The sequence below is a fragment of the Hypanus sabinus genome, chromosome 3, assembly GCF_030144855.1.
Source record: "Hypanus sabinus isolate sHypSab1 chromosome 3, sHypSab1.hap1, whole genome shotgun sequence".
NCBI classification, from domain to species: Eukaryota; Metazoa; Chordata; class Chondrichthyes; order Myliobatiformes; family Dasyatidae; genus Hypanus; species Hypanus sabinus.
This window is the reverse complement of record NC_082708.1, coordinates 23,134,484-23,160,666: the sequence shown is the minus strand read 5'-3', so window position 1 is coordinate 23,160,666 and position 26,183 is coordinate 23,134,484. Positions and strand designations below refer to the sequence as shown.

Genomic DNA, 26,183 nt, shown 5'->3' with positions numbered 1-26,183 from the left:
TGTTACTTTCAATACTTTCTTTGTTTAACTCAATTCTTCAGTTTCCTTGCTTCATTTGGACTCATATTTTTCAAGTTTAAATTATCTTACTCATTCTTTGAAAAGCATCACCATTCAAATGTCTCTAGCAATTTTTTAACAGATTATATTCACACTCTGGAATTGTAATCTGTTTATTATTACCACAAGTACAGTAAAAGGCTTTTGATCACCTGTTATAGAAACAGATCACTCCAGGGATACAGTCGCCTCATCCAGGTAGTAAAAAGGAAAATAAATTGCAAAATGCCAGGCTGTGCAGTGCAGATAGGCAAATAGAGTGCGAGGAGCACAATGAGATAGAATGGAGATCAAGAATTCATCTTTTAGACCGTTTTCAAGTGCCTGAGAACAGCAACACAAAAGTTATCTGTGAACCTGCTGGTACATGCTCTCAAGCACTATAACACGCTTGTTGCAGTACCCCTCTGTGTTAACTACAATGTCAAATTTGGCATTGTGTGCAAGATTTGAACTCTGTAAAATGAATGAGTCCTCAGAAATTTGTACCAAACATACAGAATGCTCTTGAAAGTCTACTCTCTGGACGGGCCCCGTTGTTGAGTGACAACTGATGCTGCACTGTTGGAGCTGTTGAACAATGGAGGAGATGATCAATCAAGACACCCTGCCTGTTGGATGAATAGGATTATTTTGAAGTGTAGTTAAATTATATTTGATATTCTGATCAATACTCAATCGTTGTCAAACTGCTGTTGCTGTATGCAAATTACACTCACTGGCCACTTTATTAGGTACACTTGATCATTAATGCAAATATCTAATCAGCCAATCATGTGGCAGCAACTCAATGCATAAAAGCATTGCAGACATGGACGAGAAGTTCAATTGTTGTTCAGACTAAACATCAGAATGGTAAAGAAATGTGATCTCAGTGACTTTGACCGTGGAATGAGTGTTGGTGGTTTGAGTATATCAGAAACTGCTGGTTACCGAGAGAGGTCCGAGGAGAATGGTTCAAGCTGATAAGAAGGTGACAGTAGCTCAAATAATCTTGCGTTACCAGAGTGGTGTGCAGAAGAGCATCTCTGAACACACAACACATCAAACCTTGAAGTGGATGGGCTACAGCCCCAGAAAAATCATGAACGTACACTCAGTGGCCACTTCATTAGGTATGTACCTAATAAAATTGCCACCATGTGTACAGCATATTCCACATTTCCTGTATTGTAACCATAACCAGAATACATAAAAAATCATTAGTTGTATAATTTATTTGGGGAAAAAAAGCAAAGCAGTGCCAAACACGTAAGTATGTATAAGCAAGTATATTTAATAACATATTGTGATATTACACTTTCAGAAATTGGGAGGACAATACTGTGACGTATCTCTCACCCTTTCAGTTCATGATATTTCTCTGCTAGAGCTGCAGGATCAGCCCAAGCCACACTTAATCCACAGTTCCTCTTCTATTACATGTCACATATAAACGGGTTTTTATTCACCCACAAAAAGAAATGGTTTTCAAAATTAGTACTAGTCAACATAAAGAGATTGGTCAATGAATGAGTGGCTCATTTTTGTTTCATTTGTTCACATGGTATGTAAATGTCACAGGGAAGAGCAGTAAATATTGTTCTACTCTGATACCCTTGAACTGGGTGCCATGCTAGGCTTAATTATGAATCAAGCCCTTTACTGTGGATATATAGTCAAATAGAGGTGTCACCTGGCAGATGTATCAGATTATGATGGGTCTAGATAAAGAAAAATAGAATCTACCTGCTTCCCTTAGCAACAAGGCTATAACACATTGAAGATAAATTTCAGGAAATTGGTGAAGGTATTCAAGTGGCTGTGAAGAAAATATTTTTCACCCAGAAAAGAATCTGCATACTTAGCACATTTGAAAGTTATTTGCATGAATGCTTGAAGAGCCGTGGCCTATGGAGTTATGGTCCTCATGCTGAGAGTAGGTTTCTCTGTAAGAAACACTATAGACTGATTAGTATTCTTCTGTGATGTAAGTTTTCTCTGACTTCCATGGCAAACAGGATAGGTTTCTAATGGCATTACGCCTGATGCTGGTATTTTATTTTTTTTTATTTAATTATTTGCATTTAAACTCCCCAGCTGTCATGGTGATCATTGTACTAATGCCTCAGGTCAAGTGTCTTTGCTTAAGACACAAGTACATTAAGTTAACCACCGTGTTGTCTGGAAATGATCTGTTGGCCACAGTTCTGTACAGTGAAAGGGAATCTTCGGCCACTTAAAGCATTTAGCTCTGAAATCCATTATACTGAGTTATTTAACCCACCCTCAAACCTCATTTATCATTCATCACAGTTTTAATCATAAAAAATATTCCATATGACTTTGGTCCTGCAGCATATTAATCTATAATTGCTGTATTAGCCACAATGATGATTAGGTCATTTATTCATTAAAAGCTGAATCTCAATATCTACTGTGGCTAATTCACTGAGTTAGGAGTAGGAGAATTTCAAGCATTACTCTCTCTGAGTATCGTCAAGTAGTTGTGCAATGGAAGGAACATTAAGTGGGTTGTATGTTCTCTTTTCCAGATTAACCATTTCTGCAGAGTGCCCTATGCAGCTGGAAGACTTCCCTATGGACGTCCATGCTTGCCCCCTTAAATTTGGAAGCTGTAAGTCTGTCTGGAATCATATCTGAATAAAACGATCTAAATTCAGATGCAGAACAGCAACAGTTCTATAACTTTTCAGGCTGGCGACCTCTTGATAGAATTAGGAAGAGTTAGAGGGAAGAGCTGAGTGAGGGTGGAGAGGAGAAAGGGATGTCTATAATGTGGTGGGGGGGGGAGAGGATAGACTGAACAACACAAGTGTTGGTGTTGTTGGCTGAGAGAAGTTTGAGGACAGTTGATCTCTGGAGAAGTGTAAAGGGAAAGGTGTCAATAATGACAAAAGAGAGATAAAACTATGATGAAACTCTGAAATTCAAACTGAGACAATGCTGCTGGACATCTGAAAGTTTCTCCCTATAGAGATGGTGCCTGACTTACCGAGTAATTACTACATTTCCTGCTTTTATTTTATGTTGTTACCTACAGCAAATACAGGAAGTTATGTTGCATCTTTGTAAAACTCTGTTTAGATCACATCCCTCACAATACTCCAAGTGTGGTATGATCAATACCTTTTAAAACCTCAGGAAGGTTATGAGAGAGAGTGGAGAAAACTTTTACCAGGATGTTGCTTGGATTAGAAGACATGGGCTATAAGGAGAGGCTAGAAAAACAAGGGTTGTTTTCTGGATACTGATGGAGACCTATAAAACTATGAAAGACATGGACAGAGTAGACACTGGTATGTTTTCCTCCAGGGATGAAACTTCCAATCCTAAAGGGCATACATTTAAGGTAAGATGGGGCAGGTTGGAAAGGAATGGGTGGGGCAAGTTTATATCTTATACAGAGTGGTGGAGCTGGAATTTGCTGCCCGGGGTGGTGGTGGAGGCATATAATGACAGAGGCGTTAGGTTCCTTAAGGTTGTTATAGCCAGAGGTGGCAATGAGGATAAGTTCCCACTACCTATTAAATCCTCCTAAGGGCATGCGCCACAAATAGCCTCTGACAACCAAGTCCACCTTGTGTCCTTCATGTGAGGTTTAGCTACTGAGCCCCTGGAACCATTTCTACTGACAGGAGAAGGGACAAAGGCGGATTACTCGTACCAGTCACTTCAGGCAGACGGGGCTCAGCAGCCATGGTGACCGCTCGTCGAGGAGAAGGAAAACTGATCTCAAACCTCCGCTGCCTTGCGGCTATACGCTCGTGTGGAAGGCTTTGGGAGTAAGCCCCAAGGGAAAAATCTGGAGCTGGTGCTCCTAAGGCAGTCCTACTTCGATTTCAACGTTAACTGGCAACTCCTGCGATGCTGCTGGTGCCAAACTGTATCGGTCCCTGCCGTTCCTTTGGGTTCATCAGCTGCGTGGTCAGAGGCCTACTTGCGGGCGACAACTTGCTCTCGATAGTATCCGGCTCTGACTTGCGGATCTCGACAGCTAGGGTGAAGCATCTGTGGTCAACCTCCACCAACTGCGGCAAGCACTCGATATGCAGGCGACGGAGCAATATGGATCAAGTCATTAAGTGCCATTAGCTTAATTAGGTCAGTACAACACTGTGGGCCACAGGACCTTATCCTGGCTTTGTTGTTCTATGTTCTACAGTTTTCTGTTAATGGTTTCTGGAAGCTTTTATTCCTGAATTCCTGAATAATGAATTTTGGGCATTGGAGGTAACAGAAACGCTGAGTGATCAGAAGGCTGAAAAGTTATATTTCTGCATTGCTCTGAGAGGCGGCAATTTTGTTTTCGTTTGAAACCGAAGAGTGATGTGCTTTCATGAAATAGAAAAAATATAGATGATAAAACTTAAATAATTTTCTTTGGGGGCTATTCATTTGTGAATTAATGTTGTATGCAAGTAAATTCATATTCTTCAATTTGATTATTTCTCACTCTAGACAGTACAATTAATTTTCATGGTACAGCACCGCAAATTGAAATGGTTCAGAGTTATTAAAAGGAGCTATGGATCTGTGGATCTGGCAAGATTAATAATAGGCTTGTCTGGAAGGATATTTGAAGCGTCTGTTGAATGGGAAGCATATAGTGTCTGGCTTTATAGGGTAGAAATATATATTTTTTCAAATGTTACTTTGAAAGTTAACAAAGAACTTAGTAAATGAAATGTAAGGTCTTACATCTAATGGAAGATTGGGTAAAGTATCAATAAGATTGAAAGAGTACAGAGAAAATTTACAAAGATGTTGCCAAGACCTGAAGATCTGAGCTATAGGGAAAAGATGAATAGGTTGGGACTTTATTCCCTAGAGTGTAGAGGAATGAGGAGAGATTGGATGGAGATATACAAAATTATGAGGGGTAAAGATAGCATAAATGCAAGCATGCTTTTTCCACTGAGATTAGGTGAGACTAGATCTAGAGGTCATTGGTTAAAGCGTGAAAGGTGAAATATTTACCGGGAACTTCCTCACTCAGAGGGTGCTGTGAGTGTGGAAGTGAGCTGATATGGGTTCAGTTTCATCATCTAAATGAAGTTTGGATAGGTACGTGGATGGGAGGAATGCAGAGGGCTGCAGTCCAGGTGCAAGTCGACGGGACTAGGCAGAATAACAGTTCAGTACAGACTAGATGGACCGAAGGCCTGCTTCGGTGTTGTAGTGCTCTACGACTCAAAGGTCCAAATCAGATCGGCTAATAAATCATAACTTAAAATTGATATGGAGATATGGCTGGACTTGCATCCAGAAGACCAAGGCTATTGCATATGCCACCACAGCATCGTGAGAAATTAAATGAAATAAATAATGGAAATAAGGACTTGGTATGAGTAATTGAGAGTGTAAAACCAGTGGATTGTTAGTCTAACCCCTGGGAAAGGAAATAGGTTGTCCTTGCATGATAATTCAAGGTGATTTCAGATCCAGTTAATTTTTGACTGCTTTGTAAAATAGACTAATGACACCTGGGTACTCCAGGATCACAGCCCATTCTCAGCACAAAGAAGGACAAAGGAAACAAGGACATACAGACACTGCTGCCTATAGGTTCCCCTAGAGTTCATTCATCCTCCTCCTCAGTCACTGTATGCAAACCCTGGAACACACGGTGAGAGCACTTTGATCAGAGGAACTGGTTCATATTTATTTATCACATGTGCATCAAAACATCCAGCGAACTGGCTCATTTGCATTAACAACCAACACACCAGTGACGTGCCGAAATGTCGCCACGCATCCCAGCACCAACATAACTTGCCACAATGCTCAACAGAACAACATAAAGCAGCAGAAACAACAAGAACAGAACAAAACAAGGCAACCACAGCAAAACAATTCCTTCCTTTATACATACTCACACACCCGCTCCCCCCACCAACCCCCAGGAATGACTACCTCCAGGCCTCCAATCCTCGGCTCTGGACTCTCAGACATCAGCCTTCAAACACCAGACCCCTCCTTGGTCTGCAGTGGGTGAAGAATTGTCCCACCATCATCCTCTCAAACACAGCTGACAGACAATAAATACTGGCCTTTCCCGTGACACCCAGGTCCCAGAAATGAACTTTGTAAGAGATTCAGCTTAAAGACAGTCACAGGTGGTTAATAAATGTTCACACTTTGTAAACATAGTCTTTTATTTATTAAGTTTTCAGGCTCTGGGAATTTATTGCAGGCAGCACGTAGCACAGTTTTTAACCTAATGCTTTGCATTGCAAGCTGTCAGATCGAGTTCAATTCCCAGCACTTTCTGTAAGGAGTTTGAACATTCTTCCCTGACCCCATGGGTTATCTTCGGTTTCCTCCCACATTCCAAAGACGTTCAAACTAGATTTACTATCAAAGTACATATGTCACCCTACGCTACCCTGAGATTCATTTTCTTCCATGCACTCACAGTAAACATAAAGAAACAAGACTGAATCAATGAAAAACTATACGCAAAAAAGATGACCAGCAATGTGCAGAAGCCAACAAATTGAGCAAATACAAGAAAGAAAGAAAGATAATCAGTAAATATATTAAAAAAAATTCATAAGTAACTAGAAATAAAAATAAATAATCCTGAGAAGATGAGTTATGAAGTGAGACCATAGGTTGTGGAATCAGTTCAGTGTTGGGGTGAGTGAAGTGCTATGTTGACACCAGAAGCGTGGTGACATTTGTGGGCTCCCCCCAGAACACTGCGAACCTAAAGAAACACATGTCACTGTATGTTTCAACGTACATGCGACAAATATAACAAATCTTTAACCTCAATGCCCTTCCATAAATGCCCTTGAGAAATAGATGGCAGCTGCCATTTTGACCCTCTACGGTCCTTCTGATGAAGGTACCCCCATTGTGCTGCCGAGGCAGGAGTGTCAGGACTCGGACTCAGTAACAATGAATGAGCAGTTTCCAAATGCTGAACTTCGAGGTAGTAAACAAAACAAACTTCCACCGCTGGGTTGGATTTCATATCTAATAAGGGGAGTGATTTGTTCAGGTACCCGAGATTTTCACTGTGGAACTGAACTTGCAATAGGTTCTCAAGGCAAGGACAGTTTAATTACTGGAGGCATGAAGTGAGCAAATTCCATCTGAAGCGCATACTCATCTCTAAGTCCAAAAAGTTCAAAGTAAATTTATTATCCATGTATATCTCACCAGATAGAGTCAAGGAGAAGTGCAGCACAAAAACGGGCCCTTCAGCACATCTACTCCATGCCGAACCATTTAAACTGCCCATTCCCATTGACCTGCAATGGGACGACAGCCCACCGTATCCCTACCATCCACGATTCCCCTCTGCCTGCCCCCTTCCCATTCTCAGTCCACAATAGACCCACATCAGAATCAGGTTTATCATCACTCGCATATGTCAAGAATTTTTTTACCCCAGCCGTATAGTGCAATTCATAAAACTACTTCATATACTTATGTGTCTAAGACATGTGCACAGTGGTGCATGTCAAAGCATACAGTGAAATATGTCGTTTGCATTAACAACCAACACAACCTAGGGGTGTGTTGGGAACAACCCACAAGTGTTGCCATACAATTCTGGTGCCAACGTAGCATGCCCACAACGCTTGGCAGAGCAACACAGAACACACCAAGTAACACAACTACAAAAGCAAAAAAGCCCCTTTCCTTCCTCCCACCCTCCCACACACATGGACAATCCTCCAACTCCAGGCAGGCTGGAAGAGGGTTGGAATCAGATCTGAAATGATAGTGGCGTGAATGGCAGCATGGCAGGATTCTCCTCTGAACCCTCAAGTGTCCCTACGTTTGCTTTCAAAAGGAAAGTAAGGGGAGATTTGATAGAGATACGTGAAATTATGATTGATATGGACAGGGTTTTTCCACAGTCTGAATGAGACTGGAACTAGAGGTCATGGGTTAAGGATGAAAGGTGAAATGTTGAAGAAGAACATGAGGGGGTCTTCTTCACACAAAGGGTTGTGAGAGTGTGGAATAAGTTGTTAGCAAAAGCCTGTGGATGCATGCAGGGAGGGATATGGAGGGCTATGGTGTGGGTGCGGGTTAGCGAGACTAGGCCAAATAATATTTCGGCACAGGCTGGATGGGCCAAATTGCCTGTCTCTATGCTGTAGTGCTCCATGTCTCTATGATTCATTCCTTTCCCACATTACTAACAGGTGTAGGGGAGAATTGGGGGCCAGGGATAAGAGGGCCTGAGGAAAACAGCAGGGAATATGTCAAGTAAGAAAGTGTGGGGATGAAGCTGGAATTCAAAGGAAAAGCTGGAGATGTAAGCAGGACAGGAAGTAAATGCTGTGGCAAAGTGATGCTACGATTAAGAGAATGGGGGGCTTATTCCCCAACTCAAGTGCTTCCTGGCCCTTGTGTGTTTGAAGACATAGGGGAAGTTGGCTTAGGATCTGTCCAGAGGAGGTTCCTGAGAATGATCCCAAAATTTGAAAGGGTTAATGTATAAGGAGCATTTGATGGCTCTGGGCCTGTACTCACTGGAGTTTAGAAGAATGTGTGGGGAATCTCACTGAAGCCCAGTGAATACTGAAAGGTCTGGATAGAGAGGATGTTTCCTACAGTGGAGCAGTTTAAGGTCACAGGGCACAGCCTCAGAACAGAGGGACATCCCTTTAAAACAGAGATGATGAGGAGTTTCTTCAGTCAGGTGGCGGTGAGTCTGAGGAATTCATTGCCACAGATGGCTGTGGAGATAAAGTCATTGAATGTATTTAATGTAGAGGCTGATGGGCTCTTGATTTGTAAGGGCATTAAAGATGAGAGCAGGAGAATGGAATACAGAGTGAAAAGAAGTCAGCCGTGATGGAATGGTGGAACAGACGCAATGGGCCAAATGGCCTAATTCTGCTCCTATGTCTTATGGCCTTGTGGATTGCTGTTTCTCAATCAACGGGAATTATAATGGGCTTGACAAACTCCATCAGTTTACTGTTATTCAAGATCTCACAGATACCGAGGTTCAGTCCCACAGTTAAGATTCCTGGCTATGAAACATCATACTTTGGAGGAGAAAGAGGAAAGTGGGTCAAAAGCAAAATAAAAATATTGACAGCAAAAGAAAAGAAAGGCAAGGAAGATCAGGCACGGAGTTGCTCATCACCCCGCTTCATGGAGAAATAGTAAAGCAGAGAGGGGAAAATGAGAAAGAAAGCAGAGTGGAAGAAGAGGTGAGAAGGCAAAAAAGGTGGCCTCATCTGCCTACATTTGCCCCACAACCCATTAAACCAACCCTCTCCATGTACTTATCTAGACGGCTTTTAAATGTTGCTCATGTGCCAATTCTCAACCACTCAATCAATGCTGCTTCCAAATACACACCTCCCTTTGCATGAAGAAGCTGCGCCCGATGCTCCTTTTTAAAATCTCACCTCTGATTTTAAACCTGTGCCCGCTTGCTTTCCATTCCACCTCCCTGGAGAAAGGACTACGTGCTTCCATGCACACAGACTTTCAAAATCTGACATTATCATTATTATTATCTGCCCCTCCTGACATTATATACCTTTATCAGGCCACCCTCAATCTCCACATTAGAGGAAATAGACTACACAATCTTTCCTTGTAACTCAGACCAAAAAGTCCAGGCAATATCTTTCTGCACTTACTTAAGAGTAATAACATCTTCTCTGTAACAAAACTGTACATAATACTCCCAAGTATGGCCTCACCAACATCTTATATCAGAATCAGGTTTATTATCACCAGCATGTGACGTGAAATTTGTTAACTTAGCAGCAGCAGTTCAATGCAATACGTAATATAGAAGGAAAAAAATAAATAAAATGAAAATAATAGTAATAGATAAGTAAATCAATACCAGTATACATATATTGAATAGATTTTAAAACATGCAAAAAACAGAAATACTGTATTAAAAAAAGTGAAGTAGTGTCCAACAGCTCAATGCCTATTTAGGAATCGAATGGCAGAAGGGAGGAATCTGTTCCTGAATCGCTGAGTGTGTGCCTTCAGGCTTCTGTACCTCCTACCCAATGGTAACAATGAGAAAAGGGCATGCCCTGGATGCTGGAGGTCTTTAATAATGGACGCTGCCTTTCTGAGACACAGCTCCCTGAAGATGTCCTGGGTACCTTGTAGGCTAGTGCCCAAGATGGAGCTGACTAAATTTACAACCCTCTTTTGGTCCTGTGCAGTAGTCCCCAGTAGCAGACAGTGATACGAATGCAGTGATATATTGCATATAAATGCAACGTAACTATACAACTATACATATTCCTCTGAGTGACACAGGCCAGCGTGCCAAATGCTTTCTTCATTGGCTTTTCTAACTGTGATGCTGCTTTCAGTGCATTCTGCCCTGTACTCCTGGGTCCCTCTGTTCCATAACTCTCCACATGGCCCTACCATTAACTGTAAAAGTTCTACACTGGTCTGATCTTCCAAAATGCCAAAGCCTCAGATCTGTCTGGTTTGAAAGCCGTTTGTCAATCATCAACCCACATACTTGGAAGCCATACATTCAAAACCATCAGCCATTGTCTTCCCTGAGATTAATGGAGAAATTAGTGATTAGCACTTTGAGCTCAGGGGTAAATGGAGGGCAAAGTAATGCCACTGCTGCTCCTGATGCAATTTGCAACACTGACAAACAGCTGATTGTTACTTGAGAACTTTTGTACATGAAGTTCAAAGTAATGAGTTGTAATACACAGGGAACTACAGACATGTTCCTGTAAATATCCATTTAGTGGTAATTGGTCTTCTTTCTTTAGTGGGACCTTATTGTGTGCAAATTGGCTCCCTTGTGTCCTACTTTTCATTCGTAACTACACCTCCAAAGTTATAAATTGACAGTAAAGTGGATTAAGGTGTGGTGAAGGTCGTAAACGCAAGCTTTCTTCCCCCACTTAGGTAATACCTGCTCACATTATCAGTGTGAACAATTAATCTCTGTAAACTTGCCAATTAAATAGGCAAGAGACTGGTTATTTCCAGTTTCCAGTTATCTCTTGTCTAGATAATGGTTTGATCAAACCACAGGAGGCAGCCAATAAAACCTGCCAGGCAATTCAAGGGTTGACAGTAATTACTTTGTAAGATCATATGGATAGGATTGTTATGATGCATTGTTGCAAGGCAGCAGAATTTGTTTCGAGATTATGTCAGGAATAACCCATGCCTGCAAGTGATTACAAGGCAGAAATTTCATCAAAGGATTGAAAAAGTGAATGGAAATTGAGACATCTAAACCATGCAGTTACGTTAAACTTGAGCTCTCTCCCTGATATTCAGTATAAAATCAGCAGCACTTTAGTGGGTTTTCCCTGTACCTACTAAAGTGGTAACTAGGTATATGTTCATAGTCTGTTGCTGGTGTAGCCCATCTACTTCATGGTTCAACATGTTGAGCATTTTGAGATGTTCTTCTGTACACCACTGATGATAACAAACATGAGAAAATCTGCAGATGCTAGAAATCCAAGCAACACACACAAAGTGCCGGGGAGCTCTGCAGGTCAGGCAGCATTGATGGAAAAGAACAAACTGTCAATGTTTCAGGCCAAGACCCTTCATCAGGTCTTGATGAAGAATCTCGACCCAAGATGTCGACTGCTGTAACATGTGGTTCTTTGAGTTAATGTCACTTTCCTGTCAGCTTCAACTAGTCTGGCCATTCTCCTCTGACTCCCTCATTAACAAGGCATTTTTCACCCACAGAACTGCTGTTCACTGTTTTTGTTTTTTGCACCATTCTCTGTAAACTCCAGAACAGGTCCCCAACTGAAGATCCCACGGTTAATGGTCGGGGTTCAAGGCATAAAACAGTTTGGGACCCCCTGATTTTCCATTGTGCTTGAAAATTCCAGGAGATCAGCATTTTCTCAGATACTCAAGCCACTCCGTCTGGCACCAAGAAATCGTTTCATGGTTAAAGTCACTTAGATCACATTTCTTCCTCATTCTGATTAGGTCCTGATGAAGGATCTCAGCCTGAAGGGTGGACTTTTTTTTTCCTTTCCATAGATGCTGCCTCACCTGCTAAGCTCCTCCAGCATTTTTTACGTGTTCCCTATTCTGACGTTTGGTCTCAACAAGAACTGAATAACTTGACCATGTCTAGGTGCTTTTATCCATTGAGTTGCTGCCACATGAATGGCTAATGAGATTTTTGCACTGTGTACCTAATAAAGGAGCCTCTTTTCCCTCCGAATGATTCTTTTAGTTGCTTTCCGTAGGTTTTTAAAAGATTCCCAATCCTCAATTTTCCCACTAATTTGTGTTTTGTTGTATGCCTCTCTTTTGCTCTTACATTAGCTTTGACTTCCCTTAAAAGCCATGGTCATACTATTTTGCCATTTAAGTATTCCTTTGATTTTGGAATACATCTATCCTGCACCTTCCCCATTTTTCCCAGAAACTCAAGCCATTGCTGCTCTGCTGTCATCCCTGCCAGCATCTCCTTCCAATCTACTTTGGCCAACTTCTCACACACACCATTGTAATTTTGTTTACTCTACATCAGACTTTACTTTCTCACCATCAAATTTCAAGTTGAACTCAATCGTATTGTGATCACTGACTCCTAAGGGTCCTTTACCTTAAACTCCCTAATTGCCTCCGGTTCATTACATAACACCCAATCCAATATAGCTGATCCCCTACTTGGCTCAATGCCAAACTGCTCTAAAAAGTCATCTTGTAGGCATTCATCAAATTTACTCTCTTGAGATCCATGACCTACCTGCTTTTTACTTATCTACCTGCATGTTTAAATCTCCCATATCTATCATAACATTGCCCCTTTGAGCAGCCTTTTCTATTTCCTGATGTAATCTGTAGTCCACATCCCAGCTACTGTTGAAAGGGTCTGTATATAACTGCCATCAGGGTCTTTTTACCCTTGCAGTTTCTCACCTCAACCCACAAGGATTCAACATCTTCTGATCCTATGTCACATATTTCTAATGATTGGATGCCATAATATAGGCTATGCACTGGAAGATTACAGACAGACAGACATAATTTATTGATCCCAAGGGAAATTGGGGTTCGTTGCAGCCGCGCCAACCAAGAATAGTGTAGAAATATAGCAATATAAAACCATAAATAATTAAATAATAATAAGTTAATCATGCCAAGTGCAAATAAGTCCAGGACCAGCCTATTGGCTCAGGGTGTCTGACACTCCGAGGGAGGAGTTGTAAAGTTTGATGGCCACAGGCAGGAATGACTTCCTATGACACTCAGTGTTACATCTCAGTGGAATGAGTCTCTGGCTGAATGTACTCCTGTGCCTAACTAGTACATTATGGAGTGGATGGGAGTCATTGTCCAAGATGGCATGCAACTTGGACAGCATCCTCTTTTCAGACACCACCATCAGAGAGCCCAGTTCCACCCCCACAACATCACTGGCCTTACAAATGTGTTTATCGATTCTGTTAGCGTCTGCTACCCTCAGCCTGCTGGTAGGCAATGTACATATTACAAGTGTAACAGTGAAATAATCTGCAGTTAAATCTTGAAAATCTGTCCAGTGCACTTATTAAAATATACCACCAGAATTCTATGTAGGGCCAGCTTAATCCAAACAGGTCACATACATACACGACGCTGGAAGAACTCAGCAGGTCAGGCAGCATCTGTGAGAAAAGAGTAGCCAACGTTTCGGGCCGAGACCCTTCATCAGGAATGGGGGGGAAGAGAGGGTGGGCCTAGAGGCGCCAGGTGGAGAACCAATCAGAGGAAGGGTACAGGGGGGAGGGGATAAGCATGAAAGAACTGTAGAGATAAAGAAGCAGAAAGTTCCTCTGATTGGTTCCCCACCTGGCGCCTCTAGCCCTTCCCCCTCCCCTATCTCTACTACTGGGCTTCGGCCCTCTCTTCCCCCCCCCCCCCATTCCTGATGAAGGGTCTCGGCCCGAAACGTTGGCTACGCTTTTCTCACAGATGCTGTCTGACCTGCTGAGTTCTTCCAGCGTTGTGTACGTATTATTTGATCCACAGCATCTGCAGTTGTATTTTTGTGTTTTGAGGTCACATACAAGTCTGATGGACCCCCTGCCTTCTCTGTTATGCCATTATTTCATTATGCAATATAATGTTATCCTTTTAATTGCATTGGTTAATTTGAATTGGAAAATTAGGCTTTTATTTCCTAACTTGAATGAGAGTTTCAATAATTTATTCAATGCTTGTTCCAAGACAGATTAGAAGTGTTCACTTTGAACACCATGTGGAATTGCTGTGATAGTTACAAGTTAAGGTTTCTGTTATGAGATTCCATTTTACAGGCACTACTTGTGCCAGCTACAGGTCCACAAACACCAAATAACATATCTTTGTTTGGGTCTGTGCCAAGAGGTACTCCACCTATCCGTCGCAGGCAAAGCTCTCTTGGCTGTTCTACAAGGACTAGTGCCACAGGAAAGCAGCATCTATCATCAAAGACCCACATACATCCACTCCATGCTTGATTCTCGCTGCCGCCATTGGGGAGGAGGTATAGGAGCCTTGGGTCCCACACCACCAGTTTCATGAACAGACGTTACCCTTTAACCATCAGGTTTCTGAACCAGCGGAGATAACTTCACTCACCTCAACTCTGAACTGAAGCTACAACTTCTGGGCTCATTTTCAAGAATTCTAACACTCGTGTCCTCAGTATTATTTATTTACTTGTTTGTATTTGTAGTTTGTCATCTGTTGCATATTGGTTGTTCATCAATATTTGCATGTAGCTTTTCATTGACTCTATTGTATTTCTCTGTTCTACTGTGAATACCTGGAAGAAAATGAATCTCAAAGTAGTGACATATACATACTTTGATAATAAAGTTACTTTGAACTTTGAATATATGTAAGACCAGGGGTACCAATCAGGGGTTGCTGTTCAGCAGGGTCATGGCTGATTTTTAACCATTTTGTTACTCTATTCCCATATCCCTTGATTCCTTCTAATATTGAGAAATCTAGAGATCCTAGTTTTGAATGCAAACACCCCTCCTCTGGGATGAAGAATTCTATAGATTCATAATTTGTTATAGGAATAAATTTCTCCTATTTTCAGCCCTAATAGGCCTGCCCTGTATTTTAAGACCAGGATCCTCAAATGGAGGAAGTATCCTCCCTGCCTCTACCCTAATGATCCCTCTAAGAACTCTACCATATTTCAATGAAGTCATCTCGCAGTTGACTGAAATCTTAGAGAACAGAGACCACTCACTTTCTCCTCATTTAGCAGACCTGTCATCCCAGGATCCAATCTACAGAATTATCACTTTGTACACTCTCAGTGGCAGATATATTCTTTTTTTTCATACAGAGAGTAGAATTGAACACTATAAACCACTTCAGTTATTCTAATGTTACATGATGCCCACATAAACATGCTTTTAATTACATATTTAATAGGAATGAGAACCAAAGGAAAACTTTCCCTTCTGGGGCTGTGAGTGCTCATTGCAAAAGATTTGTTACCGGGGTCCTGGCTGGGATTGACTAACATTCTACTCTGAATAACTCGCCTTCCTATCAAACAATATAGCTACTAAATGAAGGATTTATTTTCATTTGGAAGTCCCCATTTTCTGCTCCTTGATCCACACATGATTGGTGGTATTAAGTTACTTGTATTAATTCTCCGCCGGTTTACATATAAACAAGTTCCATCTCATTCGCTTCCTCAAAGTAATTTGTATGCATCATTTCCATGAGCAATTGTATCATAACTGCTTGATAACACTTTGTTAAAGGCAGAAGAAATATTACTGGAGAGGTTCCCCAGAGATGCAGAAATACTAGAAGAGTGACTGATGGTATAACACATGTAGGAAACCTATTCATATTTTTACAACTTCCAAACCTATTACTTTGCTGCAGAGTGTTCCAAGTCTGCTTAATCCAAACAAGATTAAGGAAACAGATCTCCACTTGGTTTTTAATTTCTTTCTAATCTCACAATCTAGCTTCTCTTTCTAGAATTTATTCATAACCAAAATCACTTTTCCCAGTTTTGTAGCTCAGTTCCAAGTCACAACTTCACTATGATCTATTGAGGGTGGACCATTTTCCTTTAGACATGACATTTTCCTTTAAACCAAGGTCCTGCATCCACGTACTGTGCATTTTGCTGCACCATAAGCCACAGGAGCAGAATTTGGCCATTTAGCCCATCGAGTCTGCTCCACCATTCCAACATGGTTGATTGGTTATCTCTCTCAACCCCATTCTTCAGCCTTCTCCCCATTACCTTTGATGCCCTTACTAATCAAGAACCTATCAACTTCTGCTTTAAACATACTCAATGACTTAGCCTTCACAGCTGCCTGCGGCAATGAATTCCACAGATACACCATCCCCTGGCTAAATAATTTCCTCCTCAACTCTGATCTAATTTTACATCCTTGTATTCTGAGGCTGTACTCTTTGGTCCTAGGCTCCCCCATTATAGGAAACATCCTCTCCATGTTCATTCTATCTAGCCCTTTCTATATTCAATAGGTCTCAATGAGGTCCCCCCCCCCATTCTTCTAAATGCAATAAGATCACGCTCAGAGTCACCAAGTGCTTCTCATATATTAACCCTTCCATTCCTGGGATCATGCTTGTGAACCTCCTCTGGACCCTCTCAATTGCCAGCAGATCCTTTCTTAGATAAGGGGCCCAAAACTGTGCATAATTGGATGTAAAAAAATCTATTTACTTTGTTTTACAAACAGTGCCCTGTGTCAATGGCTAGCATCTCACCAACAATTAATGCGACTGGAAATTCTGTGACATATTTCTATCTAACCTTCCCAATATGATAGCCTGAATTCAAAGAGATTCCCCTTGATCAGTCTTGCATTGTTTTAACAGGGTAAGGTACCAACCAGTCCAATTACTGATGTGAATTACATCATATAAATGCAGATTGTGTAATACAAATGTCAGTCATAAACAGAGGCTTGTCTTTTGGAAATGAAATGAAGAAAGGTAAAGATCAGTTTACTCCAGTTGTATTAAAGCACAAGAAATATTTTAAAGTTAACTTTCAAGCTTTTTCATTTTCGCAATGAATCAATTGGTTTGTCAATTATTGGCTAATACTAAATTGTTTCTAGGAATAAAACTTAGTCCCTTAATAAACCTGAGAAATTCTGACATTTTATGGCTAATGAGGTATATGTAAAAAATAATGCCAGTTATGATGTAGGAAATAAAGCTGTCAATTTGCAGGAAACAAGTTCCCAATACAACTGCAATGGTGACTTTAAATACACATTTTGTTACTGTTGATTAAGGAAAAAATGTAGATAGGAACATCTGGAAAAACTTTCCTGCTACCTTAGGACTTTTTATTTATTAATGAGGAATATGTCACTATTTCCTACTTTTATTTTGAAAATAAGGAGACAGAAATGTAAATGTCTCTCTCGTTGTCCGTAGAGCAAGAGGATTATCATAAAAGAATACTAAACAAATTAGAATCTTTGTTCGGAGATACAAGAGACTGCAGATGCTCCAATCTGGAGCAACGTGCAATGTTCTGGAAGAAGTCAGGCAGCATCTTTTGAGGGAAATGGACTGTTGACCAATCCTTATGAAGGGTCTTGACTGGTGACATCAACTATCCATTTTCCTCCAAAGGCGCTGTTTGATCTGCTGAGTTCGTCCAGTAGGTACAGGATCTCTGCTAGTTACAAATCCTCCAACATGTGTGCACTTTCAGGTCAACTGACTTCAAAACTACCTCCTTCACAACAGGCTTTCAACTCTCTACATTAAAGGTTTGCAATAATTAAAAGCGACTTGTATCAGAAGGTTCTCAACAAGATAGGCAGCATCTGATAAAAAGAGGCAGAGTTCATGTTTCAGATGAAAGGCCAGAGAGCAAGGGAAGTGAGAAGATACATTAGCTTTACATTACAGAGGGGAAGTGGGAGAGGGTGGATAGATCTCTGATGGAGTGAGGCCAGGACTTCACAGGCGAACCCAATGTTTATAGAAATGTTTGAGTAATGAGGACAATTAGAAATTTGCCTCCTGATCTGCAGAGTTTCCAGTATTTTTGGTTTTTATTTCAGATTTCCAGGATCTGTATTTTGATTTTTTTTCTCTTTAAAACTGACGCTTACTTCTTGTTAATATTTAAGCAATGCATTTTGTTTCAGTGGGAAGTAAAGTAGAAATACTGACAATTTGGTTTTAATTGCACAGATATACCTTAAGTCTATCATTGGCTTTGTTTAGCTGTGAGATCGAGTGTGTTCATGTAATATAACATCCCAATTCTTGTTCTCAGTGCCCCTTCCAGTGAAGGTAAGCATGCCATTTGCCTCTTTCACCACCCTGTCTACCTGTATTACCACTTTCAGCAACTACAGACTTGTATTCCTTGGTCTCTCTATTTACTAATTTACCCCAGTCATTTACTTTGCAACTTGGACTTTCCAACTGCCATTATTTTGCACTTAGCACCTGCCCGTTTCACCGCTGGTGTTTAGGGCAGCAATGAAGTTCTTCCATCTCTGCCTGCATAGAAGGATTCTTTGTTGCTGTTTCTATAACAATTTTTGCTTTGACCAATCAGGGTTGTTAGCACTGTGTTGAACCCCTGTACCTGGAGGACCAGTGGACCACTCTTAGTCTGGCCTCTACCCTTTGACCTATATGGCATGGATGACCCTACCAAGAGCCAAAGTACACGGCCCTGGCTCCAGCCAGCACAATGTAGCTCTTGCCGCTGTCGAGGCACGCAAGTCTCCAAACCCCATGACAAGGTGTGGTCCTCTTGGAGATATTTTGCATTTATTTGAGTTAAATTCCATCTGCTTTTCTTTTGCCTACTTTCCCAGTTGACCTACATCCTATAGTGACCTTAGACAACCTTCTTCACTGTCCTCCACACCACCAATTTTGGTGTCATCTGCAAACTCATTAATAGTGGCACCAACATTCTCATCCAAGTCGTTAATATAATTGGCAAACAAGAATGGATGCAGCACTAATCCCTGTGGCACACCACTTGTCATTAGACTCAATTTGAAAAACAATTCCCTACTCTCTATCTTCCTAGGTATATTTACAGCAAAGATTGTTAGGTTCCTGATTAGTAAGGGTATCAAAGGTTAAGGGGTCAATCATGGTGTATCAGACTGGATGGGCTGTAAGGTCTAATTCTTCTCCTATGACTATAGTCCCTCCACCAAGCTAATTTTTCATCCAGTTGGCTAGTCACCCTGGATCCCATGTGATTTCATCTTCCAGATGAGTTTAACATATCGGACTTACTGGAAGTGTCAAATTGAAACTCGCCACAGATTGCACAGCGGGAGGGGAAATTGATCGGATGAACTCCCTGCTTGCTGTAAAATTGTCAACACACACCGTACAGCCGACTAATTTTGTTCCGCATTCAAACTATTGTGAATCGTCTCATTCCAGACACGACTAACACGTAAGAACACCGCAGTCAAACCAAGTTAATCAACCGGCTGTCTGCTGTCTGATTTTAATTTCTTCTTTTTAATAGATGCGTATCCGAACTCGGAGGTGATTTACATATGGACGAATGAAACGGATAAATCCGTGGTTGTTGCTGAGGACGGCTCTCGCCTGAATCAATACGATTTATTAGGCCAAACGGTGGGAGATGAACTTATCAGATCAAGCACAGGTCGGTGAAGATTTTCACGGGTATTTGCTCGTTGACACGAGGGAACATCTTTATCTTAGTGTGATATTTTTACTCGAACATAATTCTCGTTCATTTTTCTTTTTTATGCGCACAACGCATATTGCTGGATTTATGCAGATTTATTAAAAATCAAAATGATCATTATATTAACAGATAAAAGATTTCTTCAGATTTTCTAGGTGTACCGAAATGCAGAATACTCAGATGGTGCATCATCCTAGCATTTATGCTTTTTAACCCAAATGTTGCGTTCACATAAGATTAAAACAGGTTACAGGACTGTATTTCTCCGCGTCCAACCAGCTTTAAAATAAAACAATTTAAGGAATAGCAATACTGCATGACTGATCCCCATTTTCATTGAAGCTTTGCTAGGTCATTGACAGCTCAATTCCAGCAGAGAATTTCAATCCCGGGAATTCCCTCCTCCGCGAAACGACGTCACGCGCCGGCAATCTAATCCCAATTGAACCCGGATCACTTCTGACGTCATTCCCTCTTGGAAGGCTCCCACTTCGACGGACTAAATTCCCGTTAAGACATTTCATCGTCACGTGTTACGGCAGTGTTAGGTAACGCATTTTCGTAGGTTAAAACAGCTACCGTAGATGAAGGGGGCAACTTTATAACTATTGATTTATGAAAGTGGAGAACAAATGTATTTCAATGTAATAAAAACGTTTTAAAGTCCTCAATAAAACCGAGTATTACAAATACGCAATAAAATAATTTGCAGAACCAACTCTAGTTTCAAACAATAATTATAGTGAAATTTGCAAATGCGATGTTATGGATTCAAGCTAATCCAAAGGAAAAATAGAGGGCTATGGGTAACCCTAGGTAATTTCTAAAGTAAGGACATGTTGGGCACAGCATTGTGGGCCGAAGGGCCTGTATTGTGCTGTAGGTTTTCTATGTTACTATGTTTTTTATGCTAGATCAGAGAGGGGATTATATACATACATATATATACACACACACGGAACACTTTGCCAGTTTTGTTTCCAGGGTATCAGTATTAACGCTGAGATAAATCAGAAGCAGCTGACCCACTTCAGCCCCTGGTTTTAAAATGTTGTTTGCGAGTATGAAGGCGAATGAACACAGCTTGTTACGACCTCCGCTGCATTTATCAATGTTTATCACGTGGGTAATTATCCGTGCTCTTGAGCCATTGATTAAAATTCGGGCATTTAATTAACAAGTGAGCTAACACTTCATCTATCTAGTAGAATTAAATAAAAGATCGGAGTAAGGGATTAATACACTAAGTCCCAGAGGATTTAACGTGTTCACGATCAAAGCTGCGAGCGAGTCTCCATCGGAAGGACTCTCACCATTCTAATGAATGCGATCTTAACGACCTGTCTGACTCCCGCTTTACAAATTCACTACTACACAGAGCTAAACTTTGGAATTGACATTTTAAGGTCCAAACACACAATAAATCACTTCAACGTTCAAAAGTTAGAAGTAAATTTATTATCAAAGTAAATATATGTCACCATATACAACCCTAAGATTCATTTTCTTGTGGGCAAAGTCAGGAAGTCCAATAATCATAATGGAATCAATGGAAGGGCGCACCAACAGGGCGGACAACCAGTGTGCAAAAGACAACAAACCGTGAAAATACAAAAAGGGGACAACAAATAGTAATTATAATAACAAATAAATAACCAATAAACTTTGAGAACATAAGTCTTTGAAAATGGGCCCATAGGTTGTGGGAACAAGTGATGTTTGCTTTAAGAGCCTGATGGTTGAAGGGTGATGTTTGTTCCTGAACCTGCTGGTGTGAGTCCCGAGGCCTCTTCCAGCAGGAAGAGAGCATAATTTTGCCTGAGGATGGATGCTGTTTTCCTGCGACAGCGCTCCGTCCGGATGTACTCTATGGTGGGGAGAGCTCTCCCCGTGATGGACTACCTTTTGTAGGATTTCCGTTCAAGAGCATTGGTGTTGAAGACTGATACATTCCGTGAATATACTCTCCACCACGCATCTATAGAAGTTTGTCAACGTTTTAGACGTCTTTCCACATCTTCGTAAACTTCAAAGGAAGTGGAGGCTGCTGTTTTTGTATCAATTAGATCATTTGCGGAGCAGGCTCGATGGGCCGAATGGCCTAAACCTGTTTCTGTGTCTTATGTTCTTATATATATGATTATTAGCCTCACGAGAGCATAGGAGAGTTTTAAATGCAAGGAGTGAGACGCGCTCTACCTTCGCATTCAAAGCAGATTTGACAATAATGTATTTACACTCTGTAAATCCCGTTAATCTTTTACCTATAGAAAAATAAGCCTGGCTAAGAATACAGGCGCTAACAATATAGGATGCTGGCGTCTGACTGATTTGCATCGTTAGCTATTTAGCAAAGGAAAAGCAGACAGTTTACAAATCATTTGAATCTTCAGAAAGTACACGTTCATACAGGCTGTTCCACTGCAGGCGTGCTGTGAATGTTTTCAGTGGTAATTTCCGATTTAAAATAAAACCACTAGATTGAATTGAGCGAGCAAGTCAGATTACAAATCGGAGATCTGATACTTCCAGTCTCCCGAGAGTTTCCCCGGTACATTCTATCACACAGTCCCTTGTTCTCTCTAATATTATGGGCGCGAGTGGTGCGACCCGCTGCGAAGCCAAAATCAGCCATACCAGGCAAGGACTTACCAATTGACAATCATGGCCGCGTTGTTATCTGCCACAAGTGGGAAATCTCCATTGACTTTTAACAAGAAAATGCAAAGAGTGAGACCGAGTACTCCTAAATTCATTCTTCGTGATTCGGGCTCTTTTTTAGAGGTAACGACTTCAGAATGAATAGGAACAGGCCGTCCCAAATATGCATGGCCAAATCATCTGTGGTATGTGGTACATCCTGACCTTCGGCCCTTCCCAGTCGTCCTGGTGCCCTGTTATACCACGGGGCGAAACTCTAACAGGTTAGAGGTGTTTGATATTTGTATTTGCTTTAGATGTTACCAGAAACGATATTATAACACCTACAAGTCGCTCACGTCAAAAAGCTCAGCCCTTCATGATGTGCAGAGACGAATCTGTGCGGATACACCAGGCACCGCTCGGTCACAGATTGCGGCCGGGGATTACTGGGAACTAGAAATCGGATTTCCAGAAGAGAGCACCGGCCATCAATGGCATTTGTGTGGTTCATCAGCTCCCTATTGGACAGAGATCAGAAGTGAGCTCAGCGGGCACAAGGTTAAACGTGTTATTTCAAGGCTGTTTCTTAAAGAAACCCGCCAGAGCTTAAAAAAGATGACACTCGGCATTTAGTGTAATGGTTAAAGAGGTTTGTGTAAAGTCGGTGTTTATTCACCGGGGAGAAGGTTAGAACAATATTATTTTAAGTGGGGTATTTTTTTTCCCAATAGGGGACGTTCTTTTGGTGGAAGTTGGTTGTGTAAAATACGCCCACCAAAGTGTGGAGAAAAAGTGAACGCTTTCTGGGACGCAGTGAAGGAGGAGATGAACTCTCGCCGCCTTGTTGACAGGTCTCTCGTTGAATCCCCTTCTAGAAAGCTCTCTCTGTTGCTGTGAGCTTCTGGACTGCTTTCCTCCACTCCCGTTGCCAGAAACTTTATAGTTTATCCTCAGATTGTTGCTCAGCGACAAATAAAACTGGGTTAGATGGTTTGCAACGATAAGCAGAGGATAGTTCCCTGGCATCCACCCATAAACACGGCTGAAGCATCGGGGACACTCGCTCAAACGTGGACTAGACTATTCCCTTATAAATCAAACTATGTGACTTGTGAGATCCGACCAACGAAGCGCACCTTCCCTGAATGAATGAAGTGATAGCATTGTCGAATCTTCGCACGCACGCCGTTCGCTTAGAATGGGCCAATTAATTGATGGGCATCCTGCATTCTATTGTAATATACGGCAGTGCTCTGATAGTCCGGCGCGCTTGGGACTTTGGTACCGGATGTTAATTACTGCGGTTTTAATGTAGATGTTTATAAGATCCCTAGTGGAAATCTATAAAATTGCGAGAGACATAGATTGGGAGACAGTCAGCATCTTCTTCAGGCTAGAACTGCTAAGCATTACAGATTGGATCTAAGAGGGTGAGAGGTTTAAAGAATTTTACACAATGGGAGGTGCGTGGAACGGGCTGCCAAGAGGATTGGTGGAAGTATATACAAAGGTGATTTTTAAGAGACTGTTACACACATGAATATTCAGGCAGGGGAGAATATTTTAAGTCAGCGCCAGCAGTGAGCCGAAAGGCCTCATCCTGTGATGCGCAGTACAGTTCTGTGTTCTGTTGAAATGTCCCAGTAAATCCAGCAGCTGAAAGGAAGCATAAGAACCAAGGTCCCTGTGAACTCCGAGGGAGCGCGGGGAACAGAACCGGATGCGTGAAGGAAATGAGGGAACGACATTCCCAGTGAGTGGGAAGACATAGCAGGAATCTAGATGGGTCAGGAGGGAAAGCGGCATACATCACCTAGTGATCTGGATTACCCAGATTGTCGAGCCCGTATTATTGGTGTTTTAAAGGTAAATTAAAGATCAGCTTTATTGGTCACATGTGCAACGAGATGCGCCGTTTGCGTCAAATCAACAAGGATTGTGTTGAGCAGCCCATAAGTGTCGTCACACCTCTGGCGGCAACTCACTAACACAAATTTGTAAATCTTTGGAATGTGGAAGGAACCCAAATGAAACCCATGCGGTCACAGAGAAAACTTACAAACTCCTTACAGAAAACAGCGGAAATGGAGGCCTAATCTTACCAGAGTTATAGCTGGTGCTGTAATTGCCTTTCAGCTCACAGTACGGCCCCGGATATTGGTACCAATTATGTAATCTCTTCTTCGGCCAGTGCCTTTCCGCCACCAAGAATATTCTGCACTCAATTCAAATGTGCGGAGTCTGCAATGGTGGTCTTTGAAAAACAAACAGAAGATTGAGAGCCAATGTCTCACCTTGCCACAAACTGAGGAGTACTGACTAAAATGTTGCTCCTCAATCTCAAACATGAAAAAATCTGCAGATGCTGGAAATCCAAGCAACACAACTAAATGCTGGAGGAACTCAATGGGCCAGGCAGCATCTATGGAAAAAAGTATAGTTGACATTTAAAAAAAGCTTTTATTATGCAGTCCCTCTGAAGGATTTTGGCCGGAAAAGTTGACTGTACTCTTTTCCATAGATGTTGCCTGTCCTGCTGAGTTCCTCCAGCATTTTGTGAGTTGCCTGGATTGCTCATTCAATTTATATCAGTGCAGGCAGCTGTTGATTGCGAGACTTTCTGGCATCATTAAAATATTGCTTCATCCTAATTATAATGGTTCTTTACAAACAATAATATTTTTAAAATAATTCTTTTAACGATTCGATAGAAAATACTGAAAACATCCACGGAGAAACAATTAATGTTTCTGATTAATGATCTTTCATCAGAACTATTTCTCTCTCTACAGGTGTTGCATTACCTATTATTTATTTCCTGCATTTTGATTTTTATTTTATTTCTAGCACTTGGAGTATCTTGTTGCAATAATTTAGCAGCTATTGAATTAAAAAGCTTATTTATAAACTGCAGCTTTCTGGGTTTAATGGTGTGTTTTGCAATTGAAAAATTCCATTTTTTGTGTTTCTAGAATGTATAAAGTTCTTTATCTCCTCCTCACCCTCTTCTCCCTTCACTGCTAGTCACAGAAAATTTTGGAGGAATTCACCAGGTCAAATAGCATCGATGGAGGAGAATAAACTGTCAACAACCAAAGGGTGGTGGTTCTGACAGAGTAGATGGTAGAGCCAGGTACAATTGCAATGATTGATAGGTGTTTATATAGGTATGGTATCTGAATAGGTAAGGTTTAGATGGGATAGGGGCCAAATGCAGGCAAAAGGAAATAGCTTGGGTAGGCAATGTGGTTGGAATGGTAGAGTGGGATCAAGGGACTGTGACCATGCTGTACAAATCCATGACTCTGAGTAGTTGAAAATGTTGCAAGTATAGTTTGTGGAATTCGTGCAGAAAAATGGGTTGAGGGTAAGTTCTGTCGCGGGCTTTTGGTGCTTATGTTCTTCCATCCAGATGCTTATGGGTTAGTAGGTTAATTGATCACATGGGTGTAACCAGGAGGCACTGGCTTCTTGGACCTGAAGGCCCTGTTACTATGTTGGAGCTCCAAATAATTTTTAAAATAAGGTAATAAATAGAAAGGGTAAGGTTGCATGGGGCTGCTTGTCTATGCATTGAACCCAACAGCCTGTCAGATGTGACATAAGGATTTCACCATGGATAAAAGGCCTGTGGTGGATTACAGCAAACAAAGAGAACTGTTGAAAACAGTTCTCTACACTGGCTTCTTCTACAAGGCTGGATGCTAAGTAAACTCCAGAATGCCTGCAATTCTGTCACATACTTACTTCCTGCAAATTGCAAGCTTCAGATTCTCAAAATGAAACAGGCTCT

General features: G+C 41.4%; 2 protein-coding genes across 2 annotated transcripts in view; one reads left to right on the top strand and one right to left on the bottom strand.

Annotated features, from left to right (window-relative positions):
* gabrb3 (gamma-aminobutyric acid type A receptor subunit beta3) overlaps positions 1 to 6,113 on the bottom strand; it is a 540,833-nt gene extending 534,720 nt beyond the window's left edge. The window contains exon 1 of the mRNA XM_059963853.1: positions 5,977 to 6,113. The gene's annotated coding sequence lies outside the window, so the exon portion shown is untranslated. The remainder of the gene's footprint in view (positions 1 to 5,976) is intronic.
* gabra5 (gamma-aminobutyric acid type A receptor subunit alpha5) overlaps positions 1 to 26,183 on the top strand; it is a 78,505-nt gene that overhangs the window by 25,108 nt on the left and 27,214 nt on the right. The window contains exons 5-6 of the mRNA XM_059963854.1: positions 2,595 to 2,677; positions 19,559 to 19,702. Of these exons, the coding sequence (XP_059819837.1) occupies positions 2,595 to 2,677; positions 19,559 to 19,702 (227 nt within the window). The remainder of the gene's footprint in view (positions 1 to 2,594; positions 2,678 to 19,558; positions 19,703 to 26,183) is intronic.